At 45.1% G+C, this 21,393-nt stretch overlaps 1 protein-coding gene across 2 annotated transcripts in view; it reads right to left on the bottom strand.

The window, feature by feature from the left end:
- Window positions 1-2,948: 2,948 nt before the first annotated feature.
- Window positions 2,949-21,393, bottom strand: part of LOC117155840 (UDP-glucosyltransferase 2) — a 29,443-nt gene continuing 10,998 nt past the window's right edge. For both annotated transcript variants that reach the window (XM_033332284.2, XM_076620632.1), the window contains exon 4: window positions 2,949-5,801. In XM_033332284.2, the coding sequence (XP_033188175.1) occupies window positions 5,504-5,801 (298 nt within the window). In that variant the 3' untranslated portion in view covers window positions 2,949-5,503. The remainder of the gene's footprint in view (window positions 5,802-21,393) is intronic.

Consider the following 21,393-nt stretch of genomic DNA (forward strand, 5'->3'; position numbering starts at 1 on the left):
GAGAAAGTCATATTCCTCTCCAATGACGATCGTTTGTCCCGCGTCTCACGAAGGAAGGCAAAATAAAGGGCCGAATGGCGGAATTTCGCTTGGCAAGCTGGAGGAGCTAATCTACCGACATAAAGTTGCTCCATAGAGTGAGAAGCAGAGGTGCTTTAACGCGTACCGCAAATTATACCCTAACCAGGAGAATTGGAGGATGAAACAGCAGCCAACCAAAGATGGAAGAATACGGGATGAAAAGAGAGGAAAGAAACGAGAGGGCGAGGAGTTTGCACGCGACTCTTTCCAAGGCAATCTGTAACTTCTCCATTCGACGCTAACAACCAACCAACACGAAGAGAGAGGCGAACACGAAGAGGGAGTTCTTCACACAGAGTCCGACTGCTCGACCTCTAATACCGTCTCCTTCGTCCCCTCATTTTGGCCACCATCTCCTTTCGGCAAAGTACGCTCCTCCGCCCCCTTGTTCCTTTGGTCTCGTTCCGAAGTGCCGTTTCTCGAATAAACAGTCTCAATGGAAAGGGAGCCGGTGGCCTGCTGTGGGTCGTCGAGGAAACGGGGTTGAAGGTAGGGGAGGAGGGTGAAAACGACCAAGTCCTTTTCGAGGAGCCATGAGTAACGTGTGGTCTCGGTCTCGCTGGCCGCAGTAGCTTACTCGCTCTACAAACGTTCCTTGATGAGATCGACGTGAGTACTTGGAACTCTGTCTGGCTCTCGAACGAGGCTCCTCGAAAGTGTGGCTCGGTCGAGAGTCGTTCGGCCTCCGGTTAACGAACTAAATTTCCGCGAGACATTGCCTCTAATACCTTTAAGAAACGTTTGCGGCCCTCGCTGTACCACTCCCTTATTCACACCAAATATTTTTGCAAATTATTTGCGAACGTGACCCAAAGTCTGGTCGATCATCGCCACATACGCGGCATTCGAGTCTCACCTTCTTTTCCTTTATCCTTATGTACGGGCACGTCGGAAACGAATCGCGTTCGACGATCTCTGCGTCGAAAGGCACCTGTTGCCACTAGCCAGACGGCTAATTCCTCGACGCGAAATCATCCGCTCAGCGACCTCTCCACTCGATAATTTCTTGAAAACTGACCAAATCGAGCCCTTAGTTTTGAATAAATTGTTTCTACGTAGACGTTGTTGCTGGCCGAAGAATAATCACCGATTAGAAGGAAATTGAAGTTGCGAAGCAATGATATATCAATGACGGGTATCAATTTGGTTCTGCTATATAGCGCGCGCTAGTTATACCTCCCATGGGATAAGGATTTACATTTCAATAGACAAGAAAAGAGCATCTTGGAAGCCCGGCAAGCTTCTTGTCTGGCTTTCTGGTCATTAAGAAAATGGATTCGTTCTTCTTCGAAATGGAGAAGCAACGTAGACGTCGTAAGATGATTTTCTAAGAAAAATAGTAGACGATGTACATCGGCTGCAAAGACGACACAGTCAATCAGCGAAATTAAAGGAAAACGTTGGCCTAATTGAAAAAGTTTTCTACGTGGATGGAAGATGAACTAGGCTCCAGGGGTTCACCAAACAGTTCAGCAAACAGGAGGTAAATGTTTAAACTGGGACGTAAAGCTCGGAAGGAATTACATTTAAATTAGATTACCGGTCCCGTAAATATTGGAATTCTACTCTAGCCGCCGCGCCGCTCGGGTGGAATCGTATTAAAAAATATGAATAAATATCACTCTATTCCTCGAATATTATACCATTCTATTGTCCCGCGAATGGAAACGCCCTTTGCTTCCGGTTAATTTCGTTGATACGTATTATTCACGCTGACCCACGGTAGCAGCAAAGTAGAACGCACGCGCATCTGGAATTTAATTAGCTTAATTAAATCCGGATACTTGCTGAATCTTGCGCATTTCCACGAAATGCACACTGCACACCCATCCACACGTGCGCACACAACACGCACGGATCTAGGCACACGCACACAGAGCAGATCGCCCGACCTGAAATCACGATGAAAGAATATGTTTGAACTGTGACTTAACTTGTAAAATATGCAGCCCGGTTTTGTAGTCCGGGAACGAAAACGCGAGCAGACCTCAAGCGCGTTCGGATGCCAGCTTTTTAAACGCAGTCCCATTCGAAAGGCGGAAAATACAGGAACTTTAAAAAAAAAATGCTCCCAGCCGCGAGGGATAGATACTGAAACTCAAAAACGCGCATCACGGTGCGCCTCCCATGTTCATCGCATGGCAGCTCTTTCTCGTGAATTTTCACGAATTTCAGACGTTTCCTCGGTGGGAAACATCGATACTCCAAAATTTTACGACGAAGGATAAAAAATGAAGTAGATTTCGAGAGCTCGCTAATGAAACCGGCTTACACGGAAATACCAAACCGGGAGAAATAATTTTTAACATTTCCATATAATTTCATCAGATTCTTTTGAATATTCCTCCTGACTAAATGACAAAAATGCTTATTCTATCCACTTCCTAAAAATCTTTGTCGATTCTCTTAATATCTCAGCGACTAAAATTATATCTTTATTGCTCTGTCGTCCATTTAGTAACGAGCACAACTGGATCAAAATTACGTGCGGCCTATTTACGTTCACGAGCAACAGTCAAATCCTGTTCCATTTGACCTGCTCTCGTGTTCTAACCTGTGCGGGAGAGAATATCCTTCGAAGGAAGACTCGATGCAAGGAATGGGGCGGGACCCGTTCATGATTCAATCAACGAAGTTAAAGCGAGCGCGAAATGACGCGACACAAACTCGGGGCTTACCCCCGAGTTTTCATCCCCTTGAACGCATTACGGCAACGCACCATCCTTTCTTCGAATTCCATTCATACGAGCATCGTGCTCGCGTTTCGACGCTTCAACCCGAGACCAGAGTGTTTTAACGTATTTCGTGTACCATAGATGGTACACCGAACTTCCCAGTGCTGGATGTTGTAATAAAAAGCACAAAAATATAAGTAAACAAGTCTGAAATATTAACAATTATAAATGTAACAAGATAACAAATAGAAAGTCACACACACACACAAGCTGCAATCAATGCATCCAAGATAGATCGTTCAAAGTCTACAAGACAGAGGAACCATTGAACTTCTCCCGTGAAACATCATAGTACGCAACGACCGTATTTCGATGATAAAATAACTTGAAAAAGTATTTTCTATAACAACATGTCTCGCAGGAAAACGATCCCGCTTTCCCGTTGTGTTTCGAACGGTTAATGGGCTTTTTAAGTTCGCGAACAACGCCGATGGTGGATCGACACGATGCCAACGATATTTCTCGGTTACTTTGGCTATATTTTCACAAAAAATATCTCACTGGTGAGGATCGCTTAAAGACGCAATTTAATCGGGAACTTTACATTCCATTACGCCGCGCCGTAGAAAAAGTACCGTATCGCCGAAAGTACGTTTTCCTCTAGTCCGCGCGCGTTCGAGCCCCCTTCGACCCTCGGTCCACGTCTCGAATCGCTTTTTTAAAAGCTTCCTATCCGTCCAAAGAGACTGCTCCAAGAAAAGTTCCCCTTTGAAGCTGATCCGTCGAACTTTCATCGCAACGGCTCCGGTCTCGTCATCAATAAATATTATCGTCCGACCGACCACGCTACCGACAGCGAAACGACGAGTTTTCCTCTTCACTCTTTAAACACTGGAATTTTTGACCACTGAAAAATAACAACCGCGATCGGGCACAGCTATGCAAGGAACTTTATTTCCTCGCGCGAAACGAAGTTCCAATCCTCGACATACATTGACAATCGTTTCGTTTCGTTCGGTTCCCGAGTCGCTTTTCGACTATAAAAGCTTACGAAACGTGGGACAACGATGAGAAAAAAGAAGCTACACAACGCGAAAACCGCGACGACTGGGAATACACGCGTATTTTCTATCTCCCGACCTGTCCTTTTTCAAACTCATCTCGACAAACTGTAGGTCACCCCGTAGGAATCCGCGTATACACTTTTCAGTGGAATAATGTTTCGCGACGCATTTTGCGGCTGTGCCCGCGCAAACTTTGTCAAGTAAATATTTGACACAATCTGGCGCAAGTACGAAACAATCCGTCCTCCCCGTTGAAACAGGGGATCCGGTTGCGGCTGAAAGCACCACAGAACTCTGTTCCGATGCATTAGTAGCTTCCAGAGATGGACAGAGAGAAAGCATTTGACGATCTATTATAATATTCCTCGATAATCTGGCCAACAATCCATGTAACTACAGAATTCCATCCACGATATACTCGCTATCCGAATAATCTGTCTATCGTTTTGTCCTTCATAAAATCCTTCTTAAAACTTTAACTTTTCTAACCAAAGCAAACAAATGAAAAACAGTTCGTCATAAGCTGTTTTAAAGAGATACGTTTTTATCGAATATCCCGATAAGAGTTAGGAACCGGCACGATCACGACGTCGACTTATCCAGACGCTTATCTCGTAAAAGACGAGAGAGAACCTCTTCGCGTTTATCGTCTCGTTTGTATCTTCATGAGCCGATCCCACGTGTCTTATGCTGCTCGGGCACTCATGCGAAAATCCGCGACGTGGAAAGAGGCTGAAACCGGTGAAGGGAAAACTGAGACGCGGGCGAATAGAAGCGAACATCCATCCAGTCCCGTTTAATCCGCCGATGTTAGACGTGATCCATCTTTGTTGTCCTCGCTGACTCGTCCTCCTTCTTCTTTAAGCAAGCTCGTCTAACGTCGAGCTGTATATTCCGCGTAGTCGAGTACACCGTTGGTTCCCCGGGACTGTTGCCTCCATCCGTGAACGCGCAGCTCCAACCGTCCTCTTCGTCGCAGTAAAGCCTCGTCGTTCTCCTTGCGTTGTTCCCTTTGCCGTTGTTGCGAGAGCCAAAGCCAGTTGACGCAGTCAGTGACTCGGCCACCTGGGAAATACCCAGTAATGCCCGCAAAGCTGGTTTCCTTTCTCGCTCTCCTCCTTTCCTCTCTTCTTCTTTCCTCTCTTACTTCTTTCCCCGAATTCTTCCGGGTTTCTCCTTACGGTTACCTTTTTTTCGTAACGCTGTCTGTCTTTAGTCACAGACTTCTATTTCTACTATCCTCGGTCCTTGTTTCAATAGCTACAGTTGTTCAAGTAAGAGGAGCACAGAGAGTCGAGCGTCTGCGAAAATTGCCACAGACTTCCGCCTCTCGAGCGATGTAATCAGAATTACGAACACGCGCTCTCGGACGCTGATGATTTAATTTATCGACCGACGCCAGCTCGAATAAAAGGACTCTGTGATTGGCTATTGTCGGTACACCATGTCGGAATTCGCTTCAAGCATGATCGACCCGTTGTTTTAACGAAAGCTGCAGGAAAATTTTACGATGCAACATTCCTAGCCGCGTTAAATCAAGGATATATGGATGCGAGGTATGTTTGTATATGTCTCGTGAACTTCGTCGTCTCCTTGTTCCATCGTACACTTTCTAAAACATCGTTCGTATCTTGTTTATTTTTTACGTTATTCGTCGTCTTAGAGCTTCCAACGGCATAGCCATCAATCTCTCTTCTTCGACATTGCTCCGTTCTTCTGCTCCTGTCTCTTCGTGGCTCTGGTCAGAATGCATTTCAATATTCTGTATGAAACATAGAGGCTGAGCAAGGCAAGGACTGCTAATGTAACCATGACATCGATGAGATTGCGTTGACACCAGGACATGTTCGCTGCCTCGCTCCTGATGTATGGAGAAGCATTTCCCCGACCAACGTATTCTGTCCACCATACTGCTGTTTCTAACGGAGTATTTGGTCGATCCTTGAAAGCTTTCGAAAGCTTCTTGGCATTTTCACGGTACCTGTAACAGAAACGGGCCACCGCGATTAACATCGAGTAGATTAAGGTTTATAACAATTAGTAAATTTAACTTCCGTTCTCACCGACGTATTGTCACGTTGCATCGATCACGCTACTGGCGCAATTGTTCTGCTTTTTATTTTCATTGAACATTCGTTGTTGATTCCTGTTTTGTTTTTGTTTGCTTAAACACCGGTTGGAAAAAATTCCTGTCGTTCTTCGGCAAAATGAAATTTCAGCAGCGGCGGAAAAGTATGAAATAACAGAGGCAATAAGTGAATAACACTAACGGAATAGACGAAATAACGTAAATTTTTCAGCCAGAAAGGACAAGATCGCAATAACCCGGTCGCATCAGACTATACAACCAAACGACTTTCCACTTCCTGCGCGTTTACTTGCTCGCGTTTCCATTTACCACGGCACAGCAAGTCACCGGTGACGCAAACGTTCGGTGTTTTTTCTATCCTCAACTTTAACAACCGTGCCCGATACAATAGCCGGCGACTCGATGAATAATTCATGCAATATACCGATCGATCCGCTACTCGATATCGCGGCGAACGGGAAAAGATGCCGCGGGATACTTTATAAATATCTCCGAGAGCTTTTAACGGTGCGCTTATCGTTCACCCGGAAACAACTCCGACCCCAGTATCGATGACAACCCGTTGCAACCGTTTCGACAAAAGCAAAAAGAATCGTCGTTGGTTCGAGTTGAAACGCGTGTCCGTTCGAAACGTGCGCTGTCCGCACTGTCTGCGTGCCTGGAGATACCATACGTGGACCATGTCGGGTTCACCAATCGAGAAACATAGACGCAAAAAAAAAAAATTAGAGAGAAGAGTAGGAAAAAAGAGAGAAAAAGGTTACAACGATGGAGTAAACGAGGGATGAAGAGGAATAACAGAGGCCAGGGAAACGCTAGTGGATAGACGAAACGGATGAAGAGGAAGAGAGTGAGGGAGCGGGAGAGAGAGAGAGAGAGAGGGAGAGGGAGAGAGTGGGTTGCGCGCTCGCAACCAGCCCTGACGACCCGGAGCACACAATTTACCAATCGGTACTCTCCATTATTCGTGTTTACAGCTGCAGGCCGCGAATCAACCTGGTCCCCCTGTTATTTGCCTCGGTCAAATTCAGTCGCAGCCCTGCGGTGGTTTTGAATTAACCATCAATTTTAAGCGCGTTCGACGTCCCTTCCGTCAACGCAGCGCACAATCCATCCACCAGCGGGGACAGGCCACGATGTTTCGCAGGGTGTCGGACAGACGTTGCGCGAAGGGAATTAATTTATTGCCGGCAGAAAGCGGAGAGGACGGGATAGGAGGGAGGATTTTCATGCGGGGGAAAGCGGGATGAATGAAAACTAACGCAAAGTTGGAAAAAGAACGCAAACCTGAAAACGCGCTCGCTATAAGCCGACTAATTCGACAGAGACACGGTAATCGAAGATCGATGATTCGCTGTCGGCTCAGTGTCACTTTCGAGCTGAATATAATGCAACGTAATACCATCAGGAGTCGTTGAAGATGTATCGCGTGCGATATTTCGAAAAATCGAGTCTGATTATAATCCTCGGGATATTACCATTTTCACTTCATCCAGGGGAAAAAGTTGTGCGATATTGTAGAAATTTTTATTATATTATCCCGCGAGATGTGAAAAGGTAAGAATATGAAAGTAGTTAATTCGATGTTTTATTTATCGGTGTGTTTCGAACAAGTTTTAGAACTAAAGGAAACTACGAACAAGCAGAGCTACACGAAGAAAATATTTAGAGATTCGTTTCTATGCATTAACACTATGTGGAAATATTTCCCAAGGGTGTAGTTATGAAATTACACGAGATAGTCTCTCAGACTTTTGCGCAATTGATATATATTCTCCCTGAATAAACTACGCGGACACCCTCATACCCATTTTTCATCCCTTAATCTCGATCACTCGGCCCTTCCACGTATCTCGCAATAAACAATCTTGCCAAAGTCTCATTCCGATGATAAAGACCCATATAACGAACAAACTAAATCTCTCTTTTATTTAACCTATATGTAATTGATCGTACGCTCCAGTGATTCTCCGCGCATAGAGATCGGGGGGACAGTTCGAAAGAGGATGGGTTTCGCGTTATCGGAAAACGAGCGAATTTATTTAGCCGGGAAAGTCCGAAGGCAGATGTCGCGAAAGTTACGCGAGAAACCATTTCTATCCCCATTTCTGAGGCCGACTCGTATCTCCGGGGGATCATAATTCCCGCGATATCTCGGGGATCGTTGTCGCTCCGGCTGGAGCGGCCCCGACACGTTACGAACTTACTTTCCGACTTGTAACGTTATCGCAGGGACTCGGGGAGGCCTGTGCTCGGCTCCCTCGATGCGACTTCGCCGTTCCGAAACTCGTGCACCCGCAACTCATCCACACGGACCACCCTGCGCGGGCAGAATTACTCGGTTTGGGGATTCTAATTGCAAACGGAGAAAGAAAGATGTTCCTCCATGTTCTACTACTGTGTTCCACCGCCGTAGAAACGGCTGCTGCAGCCGTTGTCCTACCTACGGCTGAATTACTTTGTTCCACCCTATTCGTGCCAGTATTTCGTGGAATACGTGAAATTTGCCCTCTTGCTCGGCATAATGTTCAAGCGTTTACAAGTATCGGTAAATGCGATTGTTTCTCACGAATACGCGTTGATTTCTCTACCTCTACGACGAGATAAAGTAACATCGAGTAACATGATACCACGTTCGTAGCTTGAAATAGCACGGGCACAGAATTAAGGGATGATATTTCGAGAACACGAGTTAACCAAGTAGAAGAAAAAAAAAGGGAGGGAAAAGATAAAATTGTCTACGACCAGGAGCGAGCGTTGCACTCTAATTAACCATGTATAAACCATGGAAGGAGGTAGACGAATGCAAAGCAAAAAAGGGCCAGTTTATTTCGCCCAGGCTTTACTAACGTATTCGTGATGTGACTAGGTGTGAAAACAGGCTAAAACAGAGGTTGCTCGAGCGTGGCGGAAAAATTCGCTGTTGGCGAGAAACACGGAAGGTGCAGAGGCACGTAATAAATGAGACTTCCGGTTATCGGGATCTCACTAGGGTCCTTTGTCGGCTGCAAGTTCTCTGGGAACGAGTTACGAATAAACCACAGCCACCAACGTAGCGTCCAGCTTCGCTGAATATGCAATCGCATACGCGCAATTAAAATATTCGTCGACGCGACCGTCGATCTCGTGCAATTTTCTCGCCAGGGAGGAAAACTAATTTTCCCTGTTAAATTTTTTTAAAGTTTGCTCCCGTTGAGTCGATAATTTACTGCGTTGCAGTTTAACGATACAAACTATAACTAGAGCCGAAACTAGATCGAAAAGTTGGCCTGTTTTTGTTCAATAATAAAATACTAAAAGTACCTAATCGTCAATCTCTTGACATTCTCTACACACGTTTTGCTATATCTGTCCTGGTGTAATTCTACTGCATCGTCATCGAGCGAAATGATCTACGAAAATTCCAGTAGCTCCCTCGTTTCTACATTGACGCGTTATATCAGACGACCCCGTGAAATTCGTGGCGGACGGCAGCAAGTCCGCGCGAAAAGTAATTTTCGTCCCCTCGTAATTCCTTCGAAGTTACTTTACGATTCCAGGGTTCGTTGTCGCACATCGCCACTCTACTACGACCACTACGTCGCCACCACTATTCTGCCACTACCACTAGCTTCCTCGACACCTTACCAACTTACTTTCCGACTTGTAACGTTATCGCGGCGAACCGAGAAGCCTGCTCTCCTTCTCGAGCGGCCAATTAGCCGGCGTAACCGAACTCGCGCACGTACACCTATCTTCCGGCGCATTATTCAGGATTCTCGCGGCGCCGTCTTCTAAATTATAAAGCATAAATTTCGGATTGCGTTACAAATCGCGACGCAATTACACCGTGAAATTTCTGCACGGTCATTAAGTTACCACGCGGCTACACGGCACGGATCAACGACGCCGCGTCATTTTGTCGATTTCGCGCTGTCAATGCCGTGCGAATTTCTTTATATTTCTAATGGCGAGAGATCCAACCGTGCGCATATTGCGGAAATTTTTACTGTGGTTTAATGCGCGCATAAAGGTTTATTTCTTCTTTTGCAAATCTTTCGTAATTTCTTTGTTGCACACTTTAGCCGTTAGCGGTCCTAGCGTTCTTCCAACGTGAATCTCCTGAATCACCTGCATCGTCTTTACAAAATCGCCACAAAACGCGATGCTACGTTGGAAGAATCGTCCATAATCGAATTACCGCATTAACAGCAAACCAAAGGGAAAATCGCTTCAGACGATCGCGAAGCACGAAGGCTAGCTCAAGTTTGGCGAATAATCGTGTTATTTCGTCCGCGAAACGGGATACAGCTGTAACGTGGACCGCGAAACGCTTAACAAACAACCGCGGGAATGATTCGACGCGCATGGCCTACGGCACCCCAACTAATTGGGCCAGAAACAGAAAAGTCCGACACTGGGTATGTTTCATTCGCACCTGACACAAACAACGTTTAAATCCTCAATTACAGTCGCTGGCGCGTTACGCGGACAGGATATCCGTTTGACATACGTGGCCGTTAATTTTCGAACGCGCGGTTTCTGCGAATGAGCACAGCAGCGGGACACGAATAAATCACCTACTGGATCACTCTCGTAAAAATAGCCTTTTCTTACCTTGTTTACGATCTAATCGCATTATATGATGGAACTACAAATTGTAGGATGACGTTACCTAATATAGAACAGCACTTAACACGGGGCACTGCAATATCTCGGCAAGTAACAACAAACTCAATCGGCGACAGTGTAAAATATTTCGTTAAAAGCAAAAATCAAACACAGGTTCGCATTCGAGTTTCGCTTGGAAACCTGTGATTGAACGCAGTTGATCGTCGTGTTTGAAAACGTACAAGCGTTATCGAGAGGCGAGTTAAATAGTGATATTTTTTAGTAGAAGCAAGTTAAAAAATATTACTTTTGCACGATTTAGCATTAAAAATGTTTGTTTTCGAGAGTTCAGTACAACTTTACCTTCAAATTTACTTTCCTCTTAACGTAAGTATTATTCCTCTGTCGAAATACGTACGTAGTCCATGTGGAACACGTCGAGTGTACGTATAATGTGAAATATATCAATAATGCTGCTACCGATGATGGTGAAACAGAATTATATTTACTTTGTGGGGGTAATTACAAAAGAAAAATCAGTCCAATGTATTCGCTTCGTCATTCGCGAGTTTAACGTGTAGAAGACAAAGAAAATTGATGTGATACGATATAAGTGGAAAGAATGGAAAATTTCAATTTATGAGATTGATCACTGTGACTTTTAAACGGGTTAAATGTCGAACGAAACTGGATGTAACGAAAGTATTTCCAACTACTCGACCAATAACACAGAAACTTCGAAGCATATTTCAAATCGTGTAAATATCGAACTTACATTGGTAAACGAGTTTCAAGTCGCTTGATCTCAACTACTGTAAAGGACTACGACTAGTTTTAAAGAAAGTTCAATTCTTAGAAGATGCGCGTAGATATTAAAATGTGAAAAAGTTTCAACGATCGTGTGATAATTTCGCGAGGTCAGAAATGAAACAGCAGAGCGAACACATTCTCGTTTAGACGCGTACTTATCGAGGCGCGTAGCATGCCGGAAGAAGAAAGAACAGGGGGAACATCCGGTGAAATGCCCTCAGGCCTCGAGCTCCGATCCAATTAGATTTTTAATAAAAGTTTACCCATCCGGCTGTCTCGTCCCGCGAATCACGCTCTCGGTTTGCGTCTCTGTGGGCTAAGAAAAAGATTAACTAGTTCTCAGGCTAACCTTTCTGATGCCTTGCCTCCGGATGATCTACCACCAGTGGTGTATTTAAAGGCTCGTAAGCCTGTCTCTTATTTAAAAACGATACAGGGAAATCCCTAATTTCCTACGCGAAAAACTTGCCATGAACACTTCATTGAGTACTAAATTGATTGCAAATATTTGGACGACCCCGTTACTCGCAGTGGATGTATTGTTGTTTACACAGGTGTAGCTTGGTGACCGATCTATTTATGGTTGCTGACTAATTAACGAATAATTAAATATTCTCTAGCTATCGTACTCTTTTTAATTATGTATTACGTATTGTGTAATTGATTATTGATCGATATTACAAGTGCTGCTAGAAGAACAATGGGCTAACTTTATGATACACCGAATCTTGGTGTATCTTTTGTTTGTCGTTTCTTAAATTTCTTGAACGGGCCAAATTGTAGCCCACGTGCGGGTCTTAGTGAAACTTTGTTTGTCAAATACCAGTCGTTTTGTTTGATTCCACATTTGCAAGTATGTACCATAGTCATATCCCGGAGGGACTTAACAGTTTGAACCTCGGTAACAGCCGTTGGTAATTCCAAGTGCCGATCCTTAATCTAGCGGGACCACCCTTCTGCCGACTTCACAATCCCCGCTCCAAGGAAGTATCGCACCTCTGGCGCACTGAGAGGCAATGACTCGAGGTTGGTCACTTTTCAAAAATAAGTTCGTTAAGGGCCTCCTCTCAAGCTCCGCTCATGATACAAATTGAAATTCTAAGGAGCAGAAGGGGAACGAGGCATCGGAGCAACTATAGTAGTGTTTTACTTAGTGTTTTAGCATCGTCAAAAATAGTTTATTTCTCATAGCGATCAGTTCACGGAAGCTTGATAATCATAGTCCCTAGACGTCCTTCAAACTTGTACTGTTGAAGTGGTTACCACTTCTAAGAAAACTCTACATCTGGTCTTTTTTAGTTTTCTCAAGCACTGAAGCCATCGACAGCGCGTAGACAAAAGACTGCGACGAAGTCAGGCCATAAACAGTAGACAGGCGACGTTGGCTGCGGGGTTTTCAGTTATTAGGTAACACAGCTAGCGTGCGGATCTGGACCAGCTCAAATTGTATTTTTACTTATTACACTTCTATTTAAATATATTTTCTACCTTACAATTTATCCACGTGTTTTCTCTGTTTACACACCGAATAACCTCAACATGTACGAACATTCGGAACCGAAGATAAGTAGCCCTGAGCTCACCGTTCATTAAAGAATACTCACCACTACACTAGATTCAACAGTTATGTCCCACAACAGTAGATGGTCGTTCGAGTTATTTTTTTATTAATCGGAACACACTCTGCAGCAAATCGCGAACGATCAACATTTTGATCGATCACGGGAACGGACGACTGTTAACGTTGTAGTATTAATTATTCGGTAACTTCCGCGCGGTTGTTGTACTTATTTACCAAGAGATTTACCAAAATATTTGCCAGAAGATTCATCAGGGAACACATAGAAAAGGATAATCGTAAAAGGGAAGAAGGAAAGAGAAGAAAAGATTCATATTTCCTGGGGTATAATTTCGCGAATTGGTGAAAATGGCAGACGAATCTGATTGCACGAACGAGATGTTCGAGTAATTTCGTGAATCAGAGCTATCCGCTGAACGCGAGCTCCATTTGGATCGAGCTGGTATATCCTGGCTCTTCTCGTTTTAAGTAAACGAGTGCACAAGGAGGAGTCTGACCAACGGCGATCCTCAGAACCGGAAGGACCGATCCGGGTGAAGACGTGTTCCAGGCGATTACTCTTCCAAATAAGTATTTCGAGTTCGAAAGGTGGGCGGTACCGTTGGCAAGCAACGTAGATGCATAAAGTTGTGCCTGTCTGTGGCAACGATTCTAAATTATCGCGTAGCAGTGAGGCAGGGATGTAAAATCTACGTATTCGTACTTGCTCGCCATCTCGTGCTATCGAAATTCCTTGGCAGATTTCAGAGCAATAAGACCGGAAAAATACTCCGGTGAAACATCTACTGGAAAATATACGAGTTGTTGGCAAGAAATATTCTCCCGCGGGAGAGAGACAAAGAGAATAACGCGGAATCACCGACTCGATTTTATCACCGGCATCAATTAATCAGAGTCGATACTGGAACGTTTCATATTAACTCTGTAGGGAAGCGCGAGGATGGTATTATATAAGAATTTTAAAGGCAGGAATTTACGAGACATGGAAATTGCTCGTTTCCCGATATTTTCATTTCCAATGATATATGTATTTCCGCCATCACCATGTTCAACGCATGACGTTTGTCCAATCAACGAACGAAATTGGTCACGCATTCAGTTAACTTATTAAGGATCGAACATTAAAACGATGCATGAAAGTTGTTTAAATGTATCATTATTAAAAAATATAAAAGATATATTAGTAGAGTAATAGATACTTTGCAGCAGCTCAACACGATAAATCAGAGATTTTTCCCAGAAAGAATTTCAACGATTTAAAGGACGGTAATTTACCAGAGCGCTATAAATGCTTCAATTCCTCCAAACTATATAAAATCGTAGAGAATCGTGGAAGAAGAAATAGCGAGGAAAATGATAAACTATAAACTATAAAAATAATGTGAACAAATTTGCAAATGACTGTGACACTTAACGAATGAAACTTCGAATCTAATCGCAAGTTACTAAATATTTATTTCAAACAACAAAAGCATCACCGTCGTGTTACTGAGCCCATCAAAAGGAACGAACATTTTGGTGGAAAATAATTAAAATAAGTAGAAACACGGCTGGATTACTCGCCAGCTATGAAACAGAAATTACAGCGAAGCAAGGTCGGTTTTAATAACGACCGGGTCGCTTAATGCAGGCCGTCTTTCGATTCCGCTGATTCTGTCGATCCACGAGCTCCTCCCCGGAGCCTCGTCCCATATATAACCTTGTAAAATCAAGCTTGCCGCGCGTCGACTCGATTGAAATTCACTCCGTCATCGCTAACTTACGTTGATTAAAGCGAACCAGAAACTTCTCCTTTTTCTCGGTCGATTCCCTATCGACCACCACGACCCGTCGCTACATCACCGTAATAATAACACGCGAGAACGCCATATCATCCCAACTAATCGCAGCGAGAGCCGATAATTCTTGGCTTCGCGTTTCCGGCACGACAGCGATCCGATTTCGATACAGCAACACCGCTCACCAGTTGCTTGAAGAATGTGTCTCGCGAAAATGAAACACCCTATACAAAACGCCGTGTACATTCGTGTATGCACAAAGACAAGTTTACAGGTCTACACACGTAGAGACACGTGGATATGTGCGTGTATATAAAACCCTGATCTCGTTCCCCAGAGGCTTCTTCGTCGGGTGCTAGACGGTGGTTGGGAAAATCCAATCGCTTCCCGACGATATACGTCTTTGTAACTCGATAAGTCGAGCCGAGTAACGCGAAGAGGGGGATGGTCTCGGGAAGAAAATTTCGACGGCCAGCGGGGGCGACAGAGGGTGCAGAAAGGAGCATGATAAAACCAGATCCAAATCCGGAAATCTTATTCTTTTCTCGGATATTCCGATGCGTTTCTACCGGTTCTGATCGCTACACGAGCTACGATAATTTTCCATATTCCTTCGATAGTTTCGTCTGTTTTGGAAAAATCTAATTTTTACGTAGTCCAACCGATAACATATTGGTAAATAAAATAATATTAGTATTAATTTATGAATGTAGAACTGAAGAGATAAATAAACAAACAAATAAAGATTTAAGAAAACAAACTGAGAATACATCGGCAGGTTGATAACGTTTTCCATTTCCATATAACATCAATGGCACATATGCAATTCTGAATACGTGAGACCGACATGACACAGAACGTTATTAAACGAAAATATATTCCATAGAAGGGTGGAAAATTGCGGTTCTCTACCAGAAGAGAGGGCAACATTCGTTGAACGTTTGGAGAAGAAAAGTTGCTCGTTTGACACGATGTCGGGCCAAATACAGTTTAATTTCGCTCGATTCTCGGCAACGTACTTCTCGCAGCGATGGCGAATCGTTCGAGAAGACGAATTTCACCAAAGCATGTTCATTCAGCGAAGTAAATCCCGCTCTCGGTCGAACGAGACGAGAAGGAGAGGGGGAGAGAGCAAGAAACTCTCGCGGGAGAATTGAATTCGTCTCAGAAGTTTCGATTATTACAAGATCAAAGGCGTCTGTCAAGATTAGCCGTGTATATGGAGCTTAATAAATCGGTCGAATGCTAGAACGCGACGAAGAAAATGGAAGGTGGTATTCAACGAACTGAAGCGAAATGGTGACCGAACGAAAAAGAAACTCGCTGCGAAACAAGATCAGAGTCTTAGCGTATCTACTTGGAGATTTTCGATACGCCTTCGTTCGAAGTTGTGAGATGCTACGAGAAAGCTTTATCCTTAATGAGAGACTTCGATTAGCACGCTTCTTTCCTTCCTTTTGCCCTCAAGGGAATTTAAGAACCTCGTTTGTAATTTTTCACCGAAGAAGATTAAAAAGAATTTAAATCGTAGTCTTAACTGTCTTTATTCGACGATTTTTATCCCACTAAAAATACGAGTGATTTCAACTATATCTACATAAGAAAAATATATTTTCTAATTAAAATTGCAGAAGATTTTCAAGACGTACTATATAAATTCTGAATTGAATTCATCTTGTTTGTCAAGCTCGAAAATATCGCCTCAATTAATTATCATGCACCGGTAAAAATAAACCAACGGCACAGTTTTAACATCAATTACTATCGAAGTAACGTTCGATTGTCGAAGGAGACTGGGTATAAAGATGTTAGGTTGACGTTCGCCTACGTCTGTATTAGGGTGGTTTCTAAATGCGGCTTTCGTGTACATCGAGCCAAATGCATTATTCAAACACTTGTACCCGTACACGTAACTTAAATAATGAAATTCAGCGGATCCGAGAAAGCCGGCTTTTTGCCCCGGGACTTCCTATAACTCCACAACGAAATATATTCCCGGTAAATGCAATACCAAAGACGTGAAAATTCCATTTGCAAATAAGCAACTTTTTAATCCGATACGGAGACTACCTACGGGGGGAAACGATACCCTCGTGAAACTTCGTGCCTAAGTCGAGTTAACTATCGAATTCGCAGTGAAACCTGCCTCTCACGGAAACAAAACTAACATCCTGCATTGCCAAATCCTTCCATCTCGTGCTCAGCGAGCACGTAATTTCAACGAAAAACGAAGATTCCCGCAATTACAAGGCATTGTGCTCGATCCTTGGAGCCGTTCTCTCATTCGATACAGCAAACTCGTCGAGTCTATTCAACGTTGATCTAGTTTCCGGGGTTGGAGAACGTATTCTTTGACGCCATTGCGGGAGACGCAAGTCGTTTAGATCGTTCAATGGGCGTAGTTCCTTTACGAACCTCCACTCTACAGTTTAAGAAACATCAATCAGAAGCAAAGTTTCTGGGTGCTCTCCGGTTACTCGCAGACTGACGCAGACTATCGAACGTTACCTCATTCATCAAAGCGGCACACCGAGACGGAACAGTTATCCCCGGCAAGCGTCCAATTACTTTCTCGTCCGGGGACGTTCCACGCGTCATTACGCAGCGTCTCCGGCCTTGTTCATTTCCAGCCCTTCTCGACCCTTCTCTCTATTATACACTTCCCTCGCGATTCTCGCTTTCTCTCTTGACCGATTTTTCCTTCTCTAATCCGTTCTGTGCTCTCGCTCGGCCATTACGCGTCCCTTGCGAGCAAGCAGGTGCGGCAAAGCACTCGTCGAAGCCACAGAGAGTCTCGCAAAGAAGAAGATACCCAACCTCTAGCGCGCGACGAATAAGAATCTCCGACTATACTTCGCCTCTCGAATAAATCCGAGCGAAAGGACGGTCGGTAAACGAGCCGCGGGGACTGGCATCCATGCCGATCGGACCGTCATAGTCGAGGAACTAAGACTCGTCTAGCGAAAGGGTTACGCTCCGGGGAGAATAAGAACGAGAACAACAGGGCAATAAAGAGGACGAGGTGAGGCTGAGAGATAGGGGAGATCGAAAGAGAGGGAAGAGTAAACGGAGAAGAAAGATAGTCAAATAGGGAGCGCGAACTAAGCGAAAAATCAGAGGACAAAGCGTCGCTGGGAGAACGGAAAGAAGATGAGAGAGGCAAGGGGTTGAAAAGGAAAGGGGAGCGAATCGGGTGTCGGGCTAACTTGACGACGGAGCTGTACTATGTTATCCCTCAGCCGTAACCGAAGAAGAAGCGGAGGAACAGGGGCGTGCCTCGTACCTCCTTACAAACTGTCGAAACTTTGACTACCACCCTACCACCCTCCCGACTACTGGCTTTACGTGGCAGCTTGCTCGCCTCGCCGTACATAGACCGCACATACACACGCGAACATACGTAAGTATACCTGCACACGTATATAGTAAGTATACTGTCTTCTTTGACTGCAAAGTACATGTTTGCGTGCGCGTGTAGATTTTGGAGAACATACGGTACCCTCGAATGATGCCTGCGAGAAGTCCTCGTACGAGCAGTCGGACGAATTCGATAGCACCGTTTAATATCACCCTCGAACTTCGTTCATCAACGGAAGAGAACGAAGGACGAGGAAGAAGTGGTTTTCGCGCAGCTAGTAACACGAGGACACGTGATTAAATACGACTTTGTAACGCTTCTTCTTCTTTGGCTGGAGGGAAATTAACGAGGAGACACAAAGTAGCTACGCTAATTATATAAAAAAACCGTGTTCCCTCGTCCATAATTCGAAACCACGAGAAAAAGAGAGAGAGAGGGAGGAGAGGCAAACAGACAGTAAGAGAGACAGACAGAAAGAGAGCGACTTTTTCATAGAAAAAGGTGGCGTGGCAGAGGTGAGAAGAACGTATTATCGTATGGTAGTGTGTAAGTGGAAACACGAGCTGCGACGAAGAACGCCGTGAATGTCTCCAGGGCTCGATAAATTCGACGAAATTTCCGCGACGTTTATGTCCAACCTAAGACCCTGGAATCGTTACGATCTCACAGTTAGTGCTCTACAACTACAAGCTGAATATGATCGCCCCTGGTACACGATAGAGGAGAGAGGAAAGAGCCACGGACAACAGAGACCATCACTGACATCGACTACATCCAGTAGCCGTGTATGCTGTTTGATCTCAATAGGAATGGTTGTAACTCGAAGTTGGCTTACAAGCGCAATCATGCGCAGAGATCTTTGGGAATTGAATGACCAGTTCGCATCGCCTCGCGGTATCCAAAAGGAGAACTGGAAATCGAACAAGCTGCACGTCGGTGACACGGGTCACGGGCCACCCTCTCTCTTTCTCATCCTGTCTCTCCTTTCCGAGAAGTCGCGAACCACAGACAATAATATAACTTTGGTTATAACGTTTTAAGATCGCATCTATCATCCGAAGTACCAAAGGACGATGTGTTTCGCGATCTATGAAACAACTTGATGATTGCTACTTTGACTTCGTCGATCTTCGAATTTCACGATTCTGGTCGGTCTTTAGTGGCTCCATGGACGTTCAAACGAATCCTACAGCATCAAAGATTCTCAATGATAAACCGATATGGTATCTCTTTCGAGGAAGCAGAGTTTCTTCTCGAGGAATTACATCGTTTAACGTAGCATTATTACGTTTATCCGCGACGACTTTCTTACATCGGACTTCGGGTTGCTCTGAAGTACAAGAACCGTAGCCGTAAATCACCGAGAAGTAGTGATTACGCGAGCACAACGGCAACCGACACGGCACGACAACGAGCAACCCCGGCTAACACTGTTTCCAAATCGTTCGTTAATTTTATATCACTCGTGCATGAGACGTTGCGCTTAACAATTGCGCGGCGGCACGCGAACCATGGAAGAACAACGTTAACGCCAGTATTGCTCTCGCATTTCACCGTGTCGTTACCTTTAGCCTCTGTTCTACGCGACGAACATATTCGATCGACGCCGACTCGCGCATCGACGACGATCATTCAATCGAAAGGTAAATCCCACGAACGACTGTCTGCACGGTCGGGAATTTACATTGCGACGACGATGAAATTCTGGCCAATGAAATATCAGAAAAAGACAAAGTCTCACGATGAATTCAGAATTCTCGAAGCACGTCGAAGCGAATCGCGTCCCACGTTCAATTCTCGACCGAACGACGTCGGATCGAGATGCTCTGGGCAAGCGTCAAACGTCCGATTAACCCAGCCCCATATTTCGATCACGTAACAACCATGCAAATCGCGATCATCCAATTACGCGGCTCGAATCTATTTATTAATTAATATTCAAGGCGTTGCATAACGAGGATACAATCGCACCTGCATTGTCACAGCGCTGCGTAGGATAGCGACCATCTCCCTGTTTCGATCCTCCCTTTACCTCCCTGTCGAAGGTCCAAGACAGCGAGCTCGTAAATCCAGACGGTTGTAATTACCGGGACAGTAGCCGGGCTCCGTTGATCGCGAAGCTGCCAACGCTTTCATATCCGTACTGATTTATTAAACCGCTTTCATCCTCCGACGCGAGACTCGCATGCCAAGACCTCGCAGTTAAATCGTGGTTCACCGAGTTTCCCATTCCCGTTCTAATCGATGCCTCCGATTTCTTCTTCTCGCGAAGGTCGAGAAAACACAATTCTATATTTTATTCCTTCGACCGACCCTCGAGCGCATACGACGAATCACAGTTAATGTTGTAACATCGTAGCGGTGAAATTACGTCACTGTAAATACGACAAATTTACTATTCCATCAAACCCCTCCTACCTGCGATGGAAAGAGAGTACACACCGAGACAAAGCATACCATTATCCCGTTCCATTCCATTCCGCGAAGGATGGCAGAAGCTTGGGTTGGAAAAATCATTGGTAGACGAGGCGTAGCGAGGTAGACAGGTTCGTTTCACAGCGACACGGTGTCACGGGTGTACCGCAACCGGTTGAAAAATTCAACGTCAACCAATTATTCGGACGGGGGAAAACGGTCGGGGCGTCGCGTCGTGACGTCCGTAAACGCGAACGCGAGCGGCGTGGCGCGCGACTCGACCCGTGCGGTTAACAAGTTATTCGTGGGGGCAGCCATTGAATAATGTAGAATTTAATTTCATCTCGGCTGCCACTGTCCTCATCGACGCAGCGGGCACCAAGCGTTGATTCGCGCCGTGAAACATTTAGCGGCCGTGAAATTTCCCATGCGACCGGTCGGATACGGCCCGGCTGCACGACCAGCCCGGGTATTTGTCGATGGACGAGAACCATCCGGAGAACACGTCCGCTCTTTCCGCAATTCGTGCCTTGAATTTAGGACCGGGGTCGGCCAACGACGTGGAGAAAGGAAGAAAAAATGGGATGCCTGCCGGCTAGGGATGGCACGACCGAAGGTGTGGGAACAACGGCGAAGGGAGGGAAGGGGTGGACGAAAAGAAAGACGAGATATAAAACGTCGGTGAAAAGACAAGGGCAGAGGGTTTTGGGCGAGATCGGTAGCAGGCTGAAAGAGGGAACGAGAAGGGTGGAAAAACGCCAGTGAGCCGCGTTACGGATTAACGGGGGCGCCTGTGCTACAACGACGATGCACTTCCCGGATATCCGAGCGTCCGGACAGTTCGTGAGATATTCAACGGACCGAATATCCGGACAGATTATACGATTTTCCTTTTTGTCACGGGTGTCCCTCCCCCCTCCCTCCACCGCCGTGTCTACGTTTTCATTGTTTTCT

Source organism: Bombus vancouverensis, chromosome 8 (assembly GCF_051014615.1).
Source record: "Bombus vancouverensis nearcticus chromosome 8, iyBomVanc1_principal, whole genome shotgun sequence".
NCBI classification, from domain to species: domain Eukaryota; kingdom Metazoa; phylum Arthropoda; class Insecta; order Hymenoptera; family Apidae; genus Bombus; species Bombus vancouverensis.